Source organism: Beta vulgaris, chromosome 2, assembly GCF_026745355.1.
Source record: "Beta vulgaris subsp. vulgaris cultivar EL10 chromosome 2, EL10.2, whole genome shotgun sequence".
Classification (NCBI taxonomy): Eukaryota; Viridiplantae; Streptophyta; class Magnoliopsida; order Caryophyllales; family Amaranthaceae; genus Beta; species Beta vulgaris.
In genome coordinates, this window is record NC_079203.1 from 9914944 (window position 1) to 9933299 (window position 18356).

The following is an 18356-nucleotide window of genomic DNA, read 5'->3' on the forward strand; positions in this document are numbered from 1 at the left end:
CAATCACCACCACCCCAACCCAATCACCACCACCTGAACACTCACCCCAACCACCCAAGACCACCTACAGCCCACCCCCCAGCACCACCCCACCCCTCGAACAACCCAAATCGAACCATCAGGACACTCACCGCCACTCCTCCATTTCTCTCTCCTCACCGCCACTCCCCCTTCTCAGCCATCTCCAACGACTTCGAACAAACACCACGAACTGCAATCAATTACCCCATCTAACAACCCCATGAACAATCACCGACCTTCGACACAACAACCGTCGAAGAACCACCAATCACCCAAAAACACCCAAATCGAACCAACAACCACCATTTTCAAAACCCCAATTTGAGCATGGGTGGGTCGATTTCGCATGTGGGTGGCTCAATTAAGGGTTGGGGTCAATCAAATTAAGGATGGGTGACTCGAATTACATGTAAATGGCTTGAATTCGGGATGGGGATCGGAGGCTCAAATTAGGGGTGGTGGAGGCGAAGTGGTGGTGGTGGTATTGTGTAGCTTGGTGCTAGTGAAGGGGAGGCTCGAATTTGGGTTGCAAGGGGTGGTGGCGCTGGACTGCTGTTGGAGGTGGTTGGGTCTTGAGGTGGTGGTATTGGTTGTGGTGGTGGAGGAGAGATGAACTTGGGTTGCAGGGGTTGGTGGTGGGTGGGAGTAAGTGGAGGTGCTTAATTTTTGTTGAGATAAATTAATTAAACTTGGTTAATTAAGTTAAGAGCACCAAACAAACCTTAATCAAAGTCAACACATATTAAACAATGGTCAAAACGTCATTAGTGGCTTCAGGTTTCTCTTGACAAAATATTTTTGCCTTTTGGTTTCTCTTGACAAAAAAAAATTTTAAAAGGTGATTTTTGACAAAAACCTTATTTTAAAAGGTGGTTTCTGACAAAAAACCCTAATTTATTAGATAGTTTTGACATAACAAAAAAAATCCTATTCTTGAAAACCAGGCTCCACTTTTATAACGAGGCCCAAACCGTAGTTTTGTTTTGTTTTGTCTTGTTATCATCGTGATGACTGAACAATCATGATCATCAATTAATCTCTCTCCTGTTGATCCCCTAACGTTTTGCACCCTGTGACTTCTTCTGACTTCAAATCACAAATCATAAACCACCAATAAGCTCCTTCTCTCTCCTGCTTGTCAAGTTCCCCAATTTTATCCCGATCTGCATCAATCAAACCCTAAATTTCGCCAAGATGTACGGATTCGAAGCTATGACCTTCAACATCCATGGCGGTTACTTGGAAGCCATTGTTAGAGGTCACAGATCTGGATTGCTCACTGCTGCTGATTACAACAATTTATGCCAGTGTGAGACTCTCGATGACATCAAGATGCATCTTTCTGCTACTGATTATGGTCCTTATCTTCAGAATGGTATAATTTTCTCCTCCTAATTCTTTTATTTCCTCTATTTTCCGATTCTTGTCAATTGAACTGCATTTTGAATTCTTTCTTGTGCGTGATTTCAATTTGTTTGATCTGTTGAAAATTCTGAAATTTCATGCTATTTTCTCTCCGATTTTGGAATTATTCATCTGTTACAGATTATCTGATTACCGCAATTATATCTGGATGATAATGTATCTTAATTATGATAATGATACACATGCGAATATATAAAAAGTTTTTGATCGGACAAAGCAATTGGCTTCGATAATAGCATGGCATTTGAGTCGGGTATAGCATATTATGGTAAAGAAAACACGTTTTGTGAAGGGGATACCTCTTGACTACTGACTACCTCCCTTTTTGCACTAGTGAAGATCATAGATTATAAGGGCCATGAATGAGCGGAATGCTTGTCTGTATTTCTATCTTAAGCACGAAGTAGATTGGTTGTTGATTTGCTATCCCATTGCAAAATGCTGTAGTATGGGTGTCAGAAGAAGTTCAGAATTTTGTGCATACGGGAGAATGTTTCGTTCTGTAGATTGTAACCTTTGACAATCCTGTGACCATGGTTGAGTACGTTTCTCATGTCTAAGGTGGAGGGAATATTTTCTATGCAAGAGTACAGAGTACACCTTTTTTCTGTAATGGCCTTTGGTGATATGAAATTTCCTTGTATCTTTCAGTATTTAGCTACAGTAAAATGTATTCCGGGCTTGTGGAACGTCGGAATAGCTGATATGGATTAAATTTTAGATAGAGAAAATTGGTCTCCGCTAGTTTCCCCCTCTCCCCTTCTCAATGGGAGATCTAGACGACATTTGTGTAGAAATCAGCTGCCAAGACGACAGTTTGTGCCAGAGTTTATGTTACTTTTTTACTGGGTATGCCACCAATACAATGGAAAATAAATTAGGAACTTCATAAGCTATTGGTTTGATGGATGATGCTTTTCACACTTCATCAATAGCTTTCCCGGTCCATATCATTTTTGGTGTTCGGCAAGATAAATTATTGCCATTAACAGAGCTATATGTGATACTATTTTCTACACACCTTTCCAGTCTTCCTCGCTTCCATATTAGGAATTTTCTTTTAGCTGTTCTTATCTAGAATATGGCCTTCTATGTAGCTTGCGAAGCTAGACAATCTGTTTTATATGAATACAGTTGATGTCATTAATATGAGCTTATGAACATTACTTTGGCCCCTTCCCCCTTGCCGCAGCAGTGCCTCAGTGATGTATAAAAGTTTTTATCTTTTTTCACTTGTGGACTTGTATTTGTTTGTGGATATTTTGCACACACACACATATATATTGTTGATAGTAAATTGATCCTTTCTTTTGAGGATTGATGAAGTATTTTATTAATACTGACTTGAGTCAGTGGAGTGGGACTATGTGTAATGCTTTTTCTGGACTCTTAGTGTACTGCTATTTTGTTCATTATAGTAGGCACTAGAATCTTTTGCGTTATTGAGGTATATCTCTGATCTTTTTTCTTTTTTAATATTGAATAGATACTCTTTTTTATATTTTGAATCGATACTTTTTTAAAAATTTTAAGATAAAGGGAGATGGCTATTATATGATTAATATTGGTGCTGACTGGTATTTTGGTTTCTGTATTTGGCTATAGAACCTTCTCCTCTGCACACAACTACGCTCGTGGAGAAGTGCACACTGAAGCTGGTTGATGAATATAAGCACATGTTGTGCCAGGCCACAGAACCTTTGTCGACCTTCTTAGAGTACATCACGTAAGTGGAGTTTACGAATTTTGTCTATACTTTCTATACTATGCCTAATATTGTATTATTTGCTGGTATCCGTTCTACGTAAACATTAGAAGAGGAGTTGTTGAAATTTTCCTGGTTGTTTGAATTTGATGCCTTCTCGCTCTTTATTTGGTTTCTGGTGGATTTTGGTGACATGCATTTATAAGATATCTTGAGCTAAACGTAGCCGAACCAACCTAAACCATGCTTTTCCCAACGTGTTGGTGTTTGTTATGTGAAGGCCTTTTGCTATTCTACTTCTTCTGAAGTTGCATGTCTTTGGAGAAGGTGAACATAAGAAAGAGAACACCAAAACATTTTCCAAATGCTCTTATCAGATACTTCCCCCCCCCCTCCCCTTCATTCACACCCCATATAAAGTTGGAAGAGAAGGGTGAATAACTCTTTTAGGTGAACATCCTCCTTTCTTCCCTCACACCTTCATTGAGGCCTTTGGAATAGAATGAAGAAACCGTTTTGTATGTGTTAGTTGTTAATTTACGTGCTTCTGATGCATGTTCTTGAGAAGATTATGAGGTTCTGCTATTCTTAAGGGCTTAATTTCTTTTTTCCACATTTGATACTGTTTCTTTTTTTTTTTTTTTTTTTTTTTTTTTGCAACCGCTAGGAACTATAGATATCTTAGACCCTATTTGGTTATGCAATGCCTTTCTTTCTCCTGTTCAACATACGAGGATAGCTAAATTAGAAAGAAAATAGAATAACATTTGCTCAGTAATTTGGATATGTTGGGGATAGTTTGCATTATTTTACGTCACTTTTTCTAGTTCAATGAAATCTTGTCGTTAGTTAAAGAAAATTGGAATGGAAACATGCCCCCACCCCCAATAATTTATCCAAAAATATGCAGAAAAATATGTTTTACGTTGTATAGGTTCTGCAAAATATCAGTTGTTATAGAGCTTAGTTCTATAAGATGGTGTGTTCCACTGTTTTTTTTTTTTATTGCACCATTTTCTTTTCCACATTTGGTCAAGGTGCTTCTTTAAGCGTTAATATCTCTAATATCGTATAACTAAAAATTATAAAAAAATTGATATTTGAAATCTAGCTTTGATACGAATCTAACAAGATTCCACTTGACTTGTTTTTTCATATATAATAGTGACTAGTGAGAGTAAACTTGTAAAAGTTAGTTGATGAATAATGCCCAAATGTCAAATGGTGTAACTAAAAAAACAGAGGAAGTATAGAGTTTGCTTGCTCATTAATTCTCTTTATAGGGTCTCTTTTCAGTTCTAGCACAAATTTATTCAGGTCTTACTAGAAAGTGTCTTTTAGCTCAACTTCTTATGCAAAATCTCTAGTTTATATGCATGAATTGCATTATTGTAGCTTATGTTCTTGAAGGCTGTAAGGTATTATTATAAGCACTTAAAGGATTCACGATTCACTTTGAAGCAATTTACGGGAATTTCAATGTGTTTTTCCTTAAAATTTTCATTGTAGATTTATTTCGTACTCTTTAGTTATATTCCTATGGCAGTTAAGATCAAATCATGTAAATATTTGAAGCTGGTTATCATTGGTGTAGGAGACTAACAATTTTGGCGACTATGCAATTTGCACGAGTTCTTTTCAAACTTACAAAATATAGCATCTTTTGAATTTGAAGCTGGGTCTTTACCGTAAAATTTAAGTAATTTTTGTGTCACTTTGCCAACTCTTTAGGGCTTTGGGATGAGCTCTTTGTAAGTTGTATGTTCTCTTTTGCGTTTTCCAGGTATGGTCACATGATTGATAATGTTGTTCTGATTGTTACTGGAACCTTGCACGAGAGGGATGTTCAAGAGCTGTTGGAGAAATGTCATCCCTTGGGCATGTTTGACAGGTATTGACTCCCTTGCTAGTCTCTGTCTATCGCTTTTCTCACAAACAGCACTTATTTTTTTTTCTCTTGCTTGTCAGTATTGCTACCCTTGCAGTTGCTCAGAATATGCGGGATCTATATAGATTGGTGCTCGTTGACACTCCCTTGGCTCCATATTTCTCTGAGTGCATCACTTCCGAGGTACTAATCTATATTTTAGTTGTATGTCTGCATCACTGTATCACATCCGAGGTATTAATCTTCCTTCAATTCTTAATCTTGTAAAAGTATATGATGTTATTGTGAAAAAAGGTTGTCTTCACACCTAAAACATGCTTCGAAATTTGTGGTTTATTGGATTCTTATTTTTCTAATATAGTAGCTGATTTTTAGTATCATCTCTTATTAGTAAGTGGGTCATGTTTTTATTCAGTCAGACTTGCTAAAGTTAGTGGGTTCTTCTGTCGAAGCATGCTGATTTTGTTCATGTTCTCTATAGTCTCATATGCATTGCTTGATTTGCTTCTATTATAAGAATGGCAATCGCTTCCTCTCTCTTTAAGTATGCCTTACTCTTGCCTACTACATTAAATACCTCCAACAGATTGTTGGTTTAGTTAGATTCCCTCTGTGATTATGTGTTGGCAAAGAAGGAAGTTGCCTCTCCTTTATTCATTTCGCCTTACTGTTGATTGGTAGAAATCTTTGCATTTGACCCCTATGTTATCTTCTCTGGTAGGACTTGGATGATATGAACATTGAGATTATGAGGAACACCCTCTACAAAGCATACCTTGAGGATTTCTATCGGTTTTGTCAGGTAACAATGGGAAATTTCGTTTGAGAACCCCCCTCCCCCCCAAAAAAAATGAGGAAAGAAACGCAAAGCCAATTACTCATTTTTTTTAACCCATTACGCCCACTGGTTATATCATTTTCATCTCTACTCTGTCTTGCTAGTCAATTAGTCCTCATTTGATTTGTTGTTAATAAAACAGAAACTTGGTGGGGCAACTGCAGAAATTATGTCTGATCTTCTTGCCTTTGAGGCTGATAGGAGAGCTGTCAATATTACAATTAACAGGTAAGTATTCTGTTGTTAACTCGTGTTGAACATATAAATGAAGCATAATCTGACAAATGTATCATATTTGTAAGTTAATCTCACGAGAAGAGCTTCCTTACAAGGGGTAAAGTTGCATATATAATATATATATTGACGTTACTAGGCTCCAGCTGTGTTACAAACGTTGGTGGTGGTTGCTGATTATGGTTAGTTAACCTAAGGGTTTGTTTTGTGCAGCATTGGAACTGAACTTACAAGGGAAGACCGTAAGAAGCTGTACTCAAATTTTGGTCTCTTGTAAGTGGCTTCAAAACTTGCATTTCACCCTCAACAAATTTATTTTATCTTTCCGATGTTGATGTGTTTGACACTATAGGTATCCTTATGGACATGAAGAGCTTGCTGTTTGTGAGGATGTGGATCAGGTATGGTATAGCGTTTTGCTGTGATTCATTATTAGAAATATGTGTAGTTAGGGGGGCCATTTGTCTGCCATCCCCTCCCCTTTTCAAACAGTCGCGTGAGTACTCTGTCAATCTTTGCTGCTAAATCTGTGATCACCTTTCTAAATGGTTACATTTATAAAATAAGGATGTGCACCATACATCCTGATCTGTTGATGTGTAGACATCTATGTTACCCGGACTCGGGTACTCATGTCAGAAATGGGTACGCATCCAATTTCTCGACTTGGCTATATCCATGGTTTTAAATTGAAGTGTTGAATTGTGATCTTGCACTGCACTGTGAAATGAATGAATTCAATAACGTATTAAGTGCATCAAAGTTAGTTTTACTGCTTTCTCTTCCTCCCCTCTGTTCTGCTTTCTTTTATCAGAGGATTTACTTCCTTGTACTAAATGTTCCATCTCATATCTATCTCTCTTTATGTAAGAGGGAGGGAGGGGGTGATATCAGGAGTTACTACAGCTTGTTCTTAAATAGGAATCACGGTATACATGGTGCATTTATTCATGCATGATGCCTGCTGCCTGCTTAGATTCAGACATTCTTATAACTGTTTGGAGCCTCTAGAATCAGCTATCTTTACTGCTATGCCTGGTTCTGAGTCTTCTGACTATTGCTTTTGTCATAGGTCCGTGGTGTAATGGAAAAATACCCACCTTATCAGTCAATATTCTCCAAGATGTCTTATGGAGAAAGCCAGATGCTGGACAAGGCATTCTATGAAGAGGAAGTTAAGAGACAATGCTTATCATTTGAGCAACAGGTCCTTTTCTAAAATTATTATATGTTCGTTAGCGAAACTGAGAAACATGTCAATTACTTTACAGTTAATATATCATTTGCTTAGCTCTCTTATTTGACCTTCAAGATTGTTTATTGATATTATCTGCCTTGCTTGTACAAACTGCAGTTCCATTATGGTGTTTTCTTCGCTTACATGAGGTTGAGGGAGCAGGAGATTAGGAATCTGATGTGGATATCAGAATGCGTGGCACAAAACCAGAAGTCGAGAGTGCACGACAGTGTTGTCTTCATCTTCTAGTTGTTCTCTGAGGGAATATGAAGAAACTTTGTGGATTTTTTCGGGAAATAAATAAGTCTGGTGCTGCTTGTGCTTTGTACATCTTCATTTCTTCTTGTCCATCGTAGAATCAGTTGCAAACATTATTTATACTGCACAAGATGGAATAAAGCTGTTATCTGTATGATTATTTTATTCAGAAGGTATCATGTACTCCAATCTTCTTGGAGCTAAACTTGAGAGCCCGATGCGCCCCGCCCCTGTTTTGTTGCGGGGCAATGAACTAGTGTCAAACTCTCTTAACTGAATACTAGTGTATTATATGTGATATGTCATGATGTGAACTTTATTTTTTGGCAATGTCTATTATCTTTCATCTTAGCATTTCTTCTTCTTTCTTTCTATTTTTTATTTTTATTTTTATTTTGATTTTATTACCTTTCACTTCAATAGATGTTCGAGAATTGGCATCTAATTTGGAAGGACTGATGCTAGAAATCAGCCATTTAAATTCAGATTCATTTATTTGGTTTAAATTTGGGAACTAGTAGGAAGCTTCTATGGAATCAGGTTTTGTTTTCTCAAATCTCAATATTGGCTGATTCCTTAAAACTTGTTAGGGATATTAAAGAGCAGATCATTTCAAATGATTTTGGAACACACTTCATAACTCAAAAGTAAACTTCATGCACTAAATAGTCGAATTCCCCTGAGGTTAACAATAATGTATGAAAGAATTACTTTAAATTTTTCAAAAAGTAGCTATTGGAGCATTATTTGGGCTTGCTATTTAGACACTCCAACAATATAATTTATCTTTGAATAAAAAAAACAATATAATTTATCTCAATGAATACTTTAATTATATCAAAGTTCCATAATCTTTTTACTAATAGGTACATATATTAATAGTCAAAGATGTTCATTGACAAATGTGTAATTCAAACTAGGACCACTAAGAAATAGATTGAATAATAAGTCTTTCAAAAAAGAAAAATTTTAAATTACAAATTAAAATTCATATACAATACAAATTACCAATCTAATAAAGTAAATTTAGCAAACTCAGCCAATAAAAAAATCATACACATGCATAAATCCATGAATAATATGTAAGGCTTGTTAGGTTTTGATATGAAAATAGTTGTTTAATGTCTATTTTTATTTAAGGATCATTGATGATTTTTTTCTACATCCTTCAGCTATAGTATGTGACAAATTTGAAATAGGTGGAGGTAGGGAGATATGACATAATTTATTTTGTGTTATCTTTCTAGGTTAATAAGCTAGTTTATCGAACACTAATTGTTTTCAAAGTAATTATGACAGCTAATCTTTAATAGCTTACATCTAATAGCTAAGAGCTAATATAACAACTATTGTGACAGCCAAGAGTTACCACAACAACTATTTTTGCTGAATACGCCCTTAATCTCTAATAGTCGATAGTCTAATTGTGAACTCAAGCAAACACATTATTTTGTCTTTTTGCAAGGAGAATTAAGTTAAAAGTGGGTACCACTTGATGACTCAAACATATTTTGGTACTACTAGATATATTATTAATAGATTTAACGATGTCTAGTACCGATCAAACACTTCCTCATTTACGTGTACTAGAAAAAAAACTAGTATTGTAAAAAAATCATAGTATTATTAGAGATATTATTGGCACACTTTCCCATATCAATTTTTTTATTAACAAGTTCACGTCTTGTAAGAGACCACCTACTTTTAGTTTAAAATTAGGCACAGTTCAAGCCCAATATTTAGAAAATAATAGGCGACCTTTCTTAATATAGTGACTACTTTAATCAATTAAATGACTAATTTGATTTATTTAGTGACCAATTTAATCTATTCCGTAATCACATTCTCATACAATGACTAGATTAATCTATTAAGTGACTATTTTAATCTGTTCGATAAGATTATCAGATTATTTTTTGAAATTGAGTCCTGAAGTTCTAGAATAAAAGGGAAACAAAGGAATGAGAAAAGAAGGATAACTAGGTCAGTGTGAGTCTGTGAGATGCATATGAATAGTTTTGAGTTAGAGTGAGATAAAATGGCTTGTTAGATAATACAAGCTTGAATTTGTCTAATTTTATGTTAAAATTAGACTGTCCATTCTAATGGTTTGTATTGATATATATATAACACTTCGGCCCCACTAGGGGGAATTACTCAATGAGCAAAGAGAAAAATATATAATGTCATTGCATATGAAAGAGAAAAATGCTTATGCATTAAAATTATATATTGTTCTCTTATTTTATGTAAATATGATTAATTACATAAAAATTATATTTTTTATCTAGCACCTCAAAGACATCCATTAATAAGATCCTATCAAATATATAGTATTTGAATAGTATATACAGATTACATTTTATATAATTCTTCCTCTATTTTAATTTAGATGCTACATAGAGAAAGTAAGGAATCACGGCAATTTGAATCAATAAACATTTGTTAAGGAAAAAGTATAAGTATTTTATAGAATAAAGTGGGGGAACCACCAACTTTTAATTTTTTTTGATCCATATGAGTCACGAAGGCAGTACAAAGAAGGGGAGGGAGATTCGAACCAATGACCTATCGTTCACAATACCTCAATCTTAAACACTAGGCTAAAATATCCATATATTCATATAAGTAAACTCCATTTGTTCATAGGAGTAACTCTATTTGTTCATAAGAGTTTGTGCACAAGGGTCAACTTCAAAAGGTCATATCTAACAGCACACTTAATATTTTGGGAAGATCCAAGTTGTCGATGAAAATTTGACTCGATAGCTTTCCAACGCCTGATCAAAAGCTCGATTCCGATGAGAAACAAATGAAATATTACCAATTAAAAATGAACTGACGAACTGATAAAGTATTGCGTGCAGCCACAGCTGTAATTTCGCGTATGGCCTGTTGTATGCAAGACACCTGGAAAAAATAATATCGAGATGGGTGAATTTTCAAAAGACCGATCACGTATAATAATATTAAGAGGGGTGATAATTCCAAATAAAATAAAATAGTGGCCAAGTGGATTTAAAGATATGAAAACGCAAAATCCGAATAGTCAACATGAGGAGTAAAAGTTTAAGAATAATACGAATCTGTAAAATGGGAGTATGGTCGTCGTATGGGGGTCTAGGGCTCTAGACAATGAGCGTGGTATTTGGATTAGTATCTTCTTATATTTTTATTTAAATAAAAATTTTAGTAGTACTAGAACTACATATTCACTGTAAATTTTATATTTTATATATCTAAAGGTCAATTATGTATACTTTGTTTAAATTTGTGGTAGAACCTAGAAAAAAAATATTACGTGAGGTCAATATAAAATTAATATATTTTTTACAAGGTTCAAATGACTAATTTTATAACAATTTTTTTAAAAAATGTTAATTATTATAAGTAAAAGTTGTAAAATTTTTAAATCTAGGTGGATTCAACTCTTTGTGGTTCAGCCCCTGGTTTTGATGATATTATAAAAATACTTTTATATATTCATATTCGTACATCTAGATATCTGATTCTCTTATATTTAAAGCTCTCTTTAAACGAGAGAAAAGTAACATGGATTCGTCCTAAAGTTTTTAATAAAAGATGAACCCATAACCTTGAAGTTGAATGAGACCCTTTAAAAAAAATATATATACACACATTAAATACTTTGGCAAGATATTCACATAATTCACTTTGATCATCATTAATAATTTCTATATAAGCAAAAACATACGGTCATGTAAGATACTCTCTTCGTTTCTTTTTAATCTATATATTGTTGCTTTTTCTATTCTTGGTAACATATCCCATCTAATTTCTCCTTTTTCCCACCCATATCATCAACTTTTAAATATTTAACCCACTTTTTATTTATTCTCCCTCCGCTTATCAGTTTCTCTCTCCATCTTTTCAATTTCTTTCACATACTTTTGTACTCCCTTTTTGATTTTCCCCCAAAGTGAAGTGAGTGAACTAAAAATAAACAGAGCAAGTATTGCTAAATTTATCAACTTTTTATTTTCAAATATCAATTTTTTTATACAAATTTTTGTTATTGATGACTAACGATATGGTGGGTAGCTATTTGTTTGAAAAAGATATTTTAGTGCAAAATTTATCATTGTCATACATAAAAATCAAATTCTATAGATTAAAACAAGTAACATATTACAATTTACAAACCTATCACTAGACCAACTTTGCCATAACAAGCTTAAGAAACCTTTTTTTTTAATTTTATCGTCTTATAAACAAGTTATCAAGGTACTTTCAACTCAATTTAAGCCGAAACACCTTATAATAGAGGGAAGATAAAAGAATCCCAATAACAAAACGTCCTTAAATAAAGAATCAAATCCCTAAATTGATTTCCAAATCACAAGAGCAGAACTCTTTACGACTAGACCAAATCTAGCTTGGTAAAACCGTAAAAACAAGAGACTAGACTAGAGACACATAAAGAGGGTCAAGGAAGGTATAAAAGGCGGGGGGATATATATAAAAAATACAAGAGTTATTTAATATTTGAAGTCTGGTATTAAAACAGCCCACTGGAAAATCTTGTAGTTTCGCCCATGGTTTTTCTCTCCTCAAACCAACTGTTATCTATTCCCACCCCTCATCTCTTAAAATGTCCCATATATACACTCTCATCATCAATTTTTCTCTTTCTCACTGTAACCATCATAAACCAAATTTACACCAAAATCTCCTGTTTTTTTTTTTTTTTTCATCTTCCTCATTTATTGGTAACGTACAAATACAATAAACATAATTATATACACATTTGATATTACATACATATATAGAAAAATAAAAACCCATAAAAGAATCACTCTGTTGCTCTTCTCTCTCTTTTTCAACGTTTTTCTGTCCCTTTTTTTTTACTTTCTTAAGTACTTGAATACCGACATCTTTTTTCCTTAGTATGTTTCTTGGGATTTTCACTGCACCAATGTTCATAATATTGAATTTAAGTTAGTTTATTTGCATAAGTTGGGTTTTTGTTAAATTCTTAATTTGGTGAAAAAATATTTCATGGGAATTGAGCCTGGAAAAGAAACAACAACAGCAACCACGAATAGCAACAAGTCTTCTCGGAAGAACCGGCGACGTAATCGCAAAATGTCGCCGGTTCAGAATCTTTTTCACACTTGTAAGGAGGTTTTTGCTAATGGTGGAACCGGCTTTATTCCTCCTCCTAACCACGTCGAACGATTGCGTTCTATTTTGGGTATGCCTATGCCTATGCTATGCTATGCTGCTGTTCAATTTCTTTTACTTAACGTAATAAATACAACAAATGAGTATTATTTATAAAGTATTAAATATCTTATTGTTGCGTTTATTTTGTTACGGAGGAAGTAACAAACTTTGAATTTAAAGTGAGTTAATGCAGATTTCATTTTTGGTTTATGTCATTGTATTTTATTTAAATTAATAAGAGCAATGTTGATTGGCTTATATATACCCATGTCATATGTGAGATAATATTCGACTATGGCGTAGGCATTGTTTCTATGTGTCGTATCGTGTTTGTTGAACATCTACATTGTATTTTGACTTTTCAAAAATCTCCACATTAACCCTGCTGCTTTACAAGTGTCTCAATAAATCATTGAATTTTATCTTGTAAACTAAGTTAATTTTATTATATTTCTTGGTGTAAAGTGGGAAAAAAAAGCTCATTCAAATGCTAGGGTATAATGTAAATATTAATTATTAAATAAAGAATGTGTGAACAATTTTTGAGATATTGATTGTTAATAATGGAGCTGATGTCACTTTCTAGAAGACCCAAATTGAGAAATTGTATGATATGGATATGTTAACATCATAGAGTTAGGTTATAAATGGGATTTTTTTTTGTACATTTTTTTTTGGACATGTTATGTTTTTGATGATGTTATTAAATCATGGTTGCACTTTTTATTATTGATTTATTTGCAATATGTTTTTTCATTATTTGCCTGATGAGGAAAAATCCATGGAAGTACTTCCTTAATTATCTAAACTTGGAAGTTGAAACTTAGAGTGGTTTTATTATTGTTGTACTGCTTAGTTTGAAACTTTAAATGGTTTAACTTATGCGGTCCCCGTATCTTTTATTTTAATACTTTGATAATTCATATAGAAAACATGTTTCATGATGTTATTTGTCAAAAAACAATGGATGTTTGAAAAGTCTTGTTGGTGTTGGGTTGCCTTATTAAATTATAATTAATTAATTAACGTAGTTGTCGTTATGAGAATTGCTACATTCTATTTGCAACTTGTTGCTTGGTAGTATAATAATATGTTCTAGAAAATTATATTATCCTCGTACATACTATAATGCAACTTGTTTCGATGCTATTACATTACGTCCATCCTGTTGTAGTATTTCTGGTTTCTGTTCAGAATAACCCATCAGAATATCAAATTGGTTTCGTCCCGGAATGTAGAACATGGTACGTGGTCTAGGAATTCATTTGGTTTACTCTAGAGGCTATGTTCCGTGTTCTCGTTTTTGTACCATGTTCGTTCCATGTAACAATGGTGGAAATCCATTAGTAGTGGAATGCGACTTAAGTGGTGGTTGTGCGGTATATTTGCAGATAATTTTGATGAGTAAATACTTTATGGTAGTTTCCCTTATTCGTAAGCAACATGGGAAAATAATGGACAAACATAGTATTTGAGATTATATCACTAATATGAGAATGACTGTTTGCTTTTATTATGGATTCTTCAGTTTCAAAGATAGCATATCACTAGCTGACTTTGAAAATTGACAGTTGCTACGCTGATTGCCAAGCATTTTCATGATTCTAGATTCTTGCTTGAGAACTTATGCTTTGACTCTTGTACTTCTTTTTGAAATGTTGGATTAGGCTTTATAAAGTGCTTTCATTACATGGTGTGTTTTTGTGCATTACTATGCAATATCTGTACATATGCCATCTTGGTTATAGTATTTTTTTTTTTATCATGGGAAAGTTGAAAGTTCTGCTCTTGACTCTTTGATTATGATCCGTCTATTCTTTTGTTCAAAGTAAATGGGTGCAATCAATCATAAGTTTTCTCATCTTTGAATGAATAAAATCTTTATTGGAAGTCCATCAAAACCTCACTATTTTATGATTTGTGTGTTTAGATAGCTTGAAGGCGGATGATGTTGGCTTGAGCCCAGAACTACCGTATTTTCGACTAATCAGGAATGGACGATCTCCTATCATAACGTACCTACACCTCTATGAATGTGACAAGTTTTCGGTATGCTTCTTTGTTTCACTCAAGATTGATCTAACTTACTTAAAAGAGTGATCCGAACTCAATTTCTTATTCTCATATTGTAGATTGGGATTTTCTGCTTGCCACCGTCTGGTGTACTGCCGCTTCATAATCATCCAGGAATGACTGTTTTCAGTAAACTTCTATTTGGGACAATGCATATTAAATCATTTGACTGGGCGGATGACGTACCTTGCACCAGTGCTACTTCAGAAAGTAAGTTTCTCTTTTGAGAGGCAATCAAGAGAAAATGTCACTACTCCTGTCTGTAACACTTTGTGTGTAGTAGTAACTGAGGGGAAGGGAGATGAAAGTCACTTCTATATGATGTTTGATACAAAAATTAGTATATATTCGCGTATGCACGCACCAGTTTAACATAAATCACCACCCAAAGGCGGCAATAGAGACTATAGATTCACCATTGATAGTATATTGACGACTGCCATAGTGCCATGGAGTTTCTTGTGCTCTCTCTTTCTCATTTTTGTGCACTTTGAAAGGAGGGGGCACCTCCTTACTTGTAGGGGGGAACAAAACTTTCGAAATATCATGTTTTCCTCAACTGTCTACAAGTCTATTTCTGTCTTCTATTATCTGAAATCTGAATAAGGCACAGATTGTTCTGTTTCCTTCTTTTCCATGTTGATGTTGTTGGGCTATACTAGGAAATTGAGGATTGACTAATTCATACGACAATGATTGGTTTACAGATGTTCCGCGGGCCCGGTTGGCGAAGCTGAAAGTGAACGCAGACTTTGTTGCCCCTTGCAACACTTCAATCCTTTATCCAGCAGCAGGTGGAAATATGCACTGTTTTACAGCAGTGACAGCATGTGCAGTTCTTGATGTTCTGGGCCCACCTTACTCTGATCCTGATGGCCGCCATTGTACATACTACAGGGAGCACCCTTTTGACCGTTTCCCAGGTACCTCAAGTTTTCTCTTTTGCACACTAGTTGGGAGTATGACGTCATTTCATGAACATTCAAACTTTGGAATATTTTCTACTCATTCCGTCCCAAGTTTATTCTTGCAAACCATTTTGGCACATAGTTTTTGGGAATAGAGAAAGAAGTTGGTGCATAGTATATATAGTCCAATTGTACAAATAAAGTAAAAGGTCTATGGCAAATAAATTGGGACAACTCCTAAAGAAAACTAATGGTCCTGTTTGGCAAATAGAGTTTAGAGTTGAGCTGTTGGAGTTTAGAGTTTGTTGTTATTTCTGTAAATGTGTTTGGTAACAATTAATTGATTGTTAACAGGTTATTGCCATTTGTTTGTGTGAAATGACATTTATAAACATTTTAATACATGTGTATTATTAGAGGCAAAAAAAAATCATTGAACATATTAATATCTAATTCTCTAAGAACTCTTTTTTACCAATCACCCCTTTTAGAGTTTTTGATTAGTCAAAATTCTAAAAGTGGTCCAAAACTCTCTTTTTGCTCCAAAACTCTAATTGCCAAACAACCCCAATATTTATGTTATCTTTCTTCTATGTTCAAACATTAATGGACATAATGTGGCTTGTACAATCCCATATCACAGTTGACGGGAAATCCGAGCTTGAAAATGAGAAGGATGGTTTTGCTTGGCTTGAAGAGAGGGAGAAACCGCGAGAATTGGCTGTTGTCGGGGCACCATATAGAGGTCCCAAGATAATGGACAGTTGATCGTGGTTATTAATCTTGGTGGTGCGATTACACTACCGTTGCTGCAACACCTATCCGTGTCTTTTTCTCCTTCAGTCAAAAGTGCCCAAGTTTCTCTACAGCTCTTGCAGCCTTGTACATAAATAGGAGAAACTGAGAAAGTAAGAAGAAAATGCAAATGGATGGACGAAACAGAAGAGGAGAAAAGATAGTGAAAGAGAGAAAATCTATTGAAAAATTAGGCTTAACAGTTTAAGAAAGAAGCTCCAAAGGGAAAACACACCTATTTTTAGATGTAGTGAAAAGTCGTCCAGAGCATAGAGAAACTTCTTTGTTCGAGTTCAATTCTTGTTGGGAAAACCTGAGAATAATTGTTTTGAGTAATTTGTTGCATGTATGCTGAATTCTGTACTTTTTGCTGCGTCGCACTTTGTGGTGTTATGCCATTGTAGTTGGCGGCGTAGTTTTTTCTGCCTAAATTAGAATATTATCATTCATGCATTGCTGGTGTTGTAAAATGACTTGTTTGATCTGATTCAGATGGTTGTGTACTTGTGTTATTATAGCAGTCTGACTAGGTGTTTGATATGGGAAACTAACTGAAAAGAGAAATCGGTAAACTACACCCTAGAGATTGACGTTCGGAAGGTTAAGCGTATTAAAAACTTAACCCAATTTAAATCTTTCAAATTTATGGGAGGGAACATCACAAGAGATTAGCTTTGAAGCCCTGGGCATGGGTTATTTTTCATTTTATATTTTTCGCAAATTTTTTGTTAATATTGCGGTTTTGTTTTGTTGTGAAACGACATTTTTCAACACCATTGTATTAACATACTTTTTCCATTTTTTTCTGTTGTAACAAATTTCATAGTTTTATCTATTGGGAGTTGGGACACTACAATTTTGATAAAAAGAAAAGCAACTATAGCTGATAATATTGCCTTTGCTTCATGTTTTTTTTTTGCCTTTACTTTATGTTAATTAATTTTATATGTACTCGATGTGTGTATTAATTTCAAAACTCGTTATTATGTTATATACTTCATTTATTCTATAGTTATGATTACACTTTAAATGTGAAAGATTAATAGTTAGATGAATTTAGATATATTAATTCGCTTATGTAAGAAACTAACGAAGGTTGTTAATGATTTTTATTAATTTTTTTTGAATGAATTTCGAACAAAAAGAATAGACATAACGAGTTGGTTTGACCGAATTATAGAGTATTAAAGGTAGTGAGTATTTCAAACTTTTCAGGTGGACGTCATGTATATAAGTTAAAAAACGATTACTTCACCAATCACCCCCGACTTTTCAGAAAATTCACGAGGTATCCTCGCACTTTTCAAAATTCATCAATTACCCCTTAATTTTATGGTAATACATCCAAATGCAATTAATGACTAACAACGGTTAACTCTGTTAGTCATCAACCCTAATTAAACCCTTTAACCTAATTAACTCATCCAAACTTAACCCATCTAACTCTAACCCTAATACCTAATTTAATCCCCTAACCCTAACCACCCAACCATCACCCCTACCCCACCAACCCCTTCCCCCAGCCCCACAGATCTTCCACCCCCGCAGCCTCCCCTCCACCACCCCCACGACCCTTCTTCTGTCACCTTCACAACCCAACAGCCCCCCCCCCCCAACTCCATCCACATTGAATTCCACCCAAATTGAATTCCCTGTTTTCGAATTCTCCATTAGCCATTTCTCCTCCAACTCTGATTTCTCTCTCCAAGGGTTGTTGGGCAGCGAGGGTGAGGGAGGAAGGGGATGCGAGGGGGAAGGGGGTGCTCGCGGGCGAAGGGTGGGGGAGG

At 34.7% G+C, this 18356-nt stretch overlaps 2 protein-coding genes across 2 annotated transcripts; both read left to right on the top strand.

The window, feature by feature from the left end:
* Positions 1-1018: 1018 nt before the first annotated feature.
* On the top strand, positions 1019-7957 carry LOC104906287 (V-type proton ATPase subunit d2). Its single transcript, XM_010695023.3, has 10 exons — positions 1019-1396; positions 3052-3172; positions 4935-5042; positions 5120-5222; positions 5761-5841; positions 6020-6105; positions 6325-6384; positions 6464-6512; positions 7184-7318; positions 7466-7957. The coding sequence occupies exons 1-10, from the start codon at positions 1216-1218 to the stop codon at positions 7595-7597; spliced, it is 1056 nt and encodes a 351-aa protein (XP_010693325.2). The 5' UTR covers positions 1019-1215; the 3' UTR covers positions 7598-7957.
* A 4300-nt stretch (positions 7958-12257) lies between these two features.
* Positions 12258-17072, top strand: LOC104906288 (plant cysteine oxidase 2). The gene is made up of 5 exons (XM_010695024.4): positions 12258-12821; positions 14724-14842; positions 14926-15076; positions 15574-15789; positions 16418-17072. Exons 1-5 carry the CDS (start codon positions 12626-12628, stop codon positions 16540-16542), a joined length of 807 nt encoding a protein of 268 aa, XP_010693326.2. The 5' UTR covers positions 12258-12625; the 3' UTR covers positions 16543-17072.
* The last annotated feature ends 1284 nt before the right edge of the window (positions 17073-18356 follow it).

What these genes read in the sequence shown, in the direction of transcription:
- LOC104906287 (XM_010695023.3), top strand. Translation starts at nt 1,216, where the DNA reads ATGTACGGATTCGAAGCTATGACCTTCAACATCCATGGCGGTTACTTG. An exon ending in TGGTCCTTATCTTCAGAATG is followed by an intron (nt 1,397 to 3,051) that starts GTATAATTTTCT and finishes ATTTGGCTATAG; the next exon opens with AACCTTCTCCTCTGCACACA. An exon ending in GTCAATATTACAATTAACAG is followed by an intron (nt 6,106 to 6,324) that starts GTAAGTATTCTG and finishes TGTTTTGTGCAG; the next exon opens with CATTGGAACTGAACTTACAA.
- LOC104906288 (XM_010695024.4), top strand. Translation starts at nt 12,626, where the DNA reads ATGGGAATTGAGCCTGGAAAAGAAACAACAACAGCAACCACGAATAGC. An exon ending in CACCAGTGCTACTTCAGAAA is followed by an intron (nt 15,077 to 15,573) that starts GTAAGTTTCTCT and finishes ATTGGTTTACAG; the next exon opens with ATGTTCCGCGGGCCCGGTTG. An exon ending in CCCTTTTGACCGTTTCCCAG is followed by an intron (nt 15,790 to 16,417) that starts GTACCTCAAGTT and finishes CCCATATCACAG; the next exon opens with TTGACGGGAAATCCGAGCTT.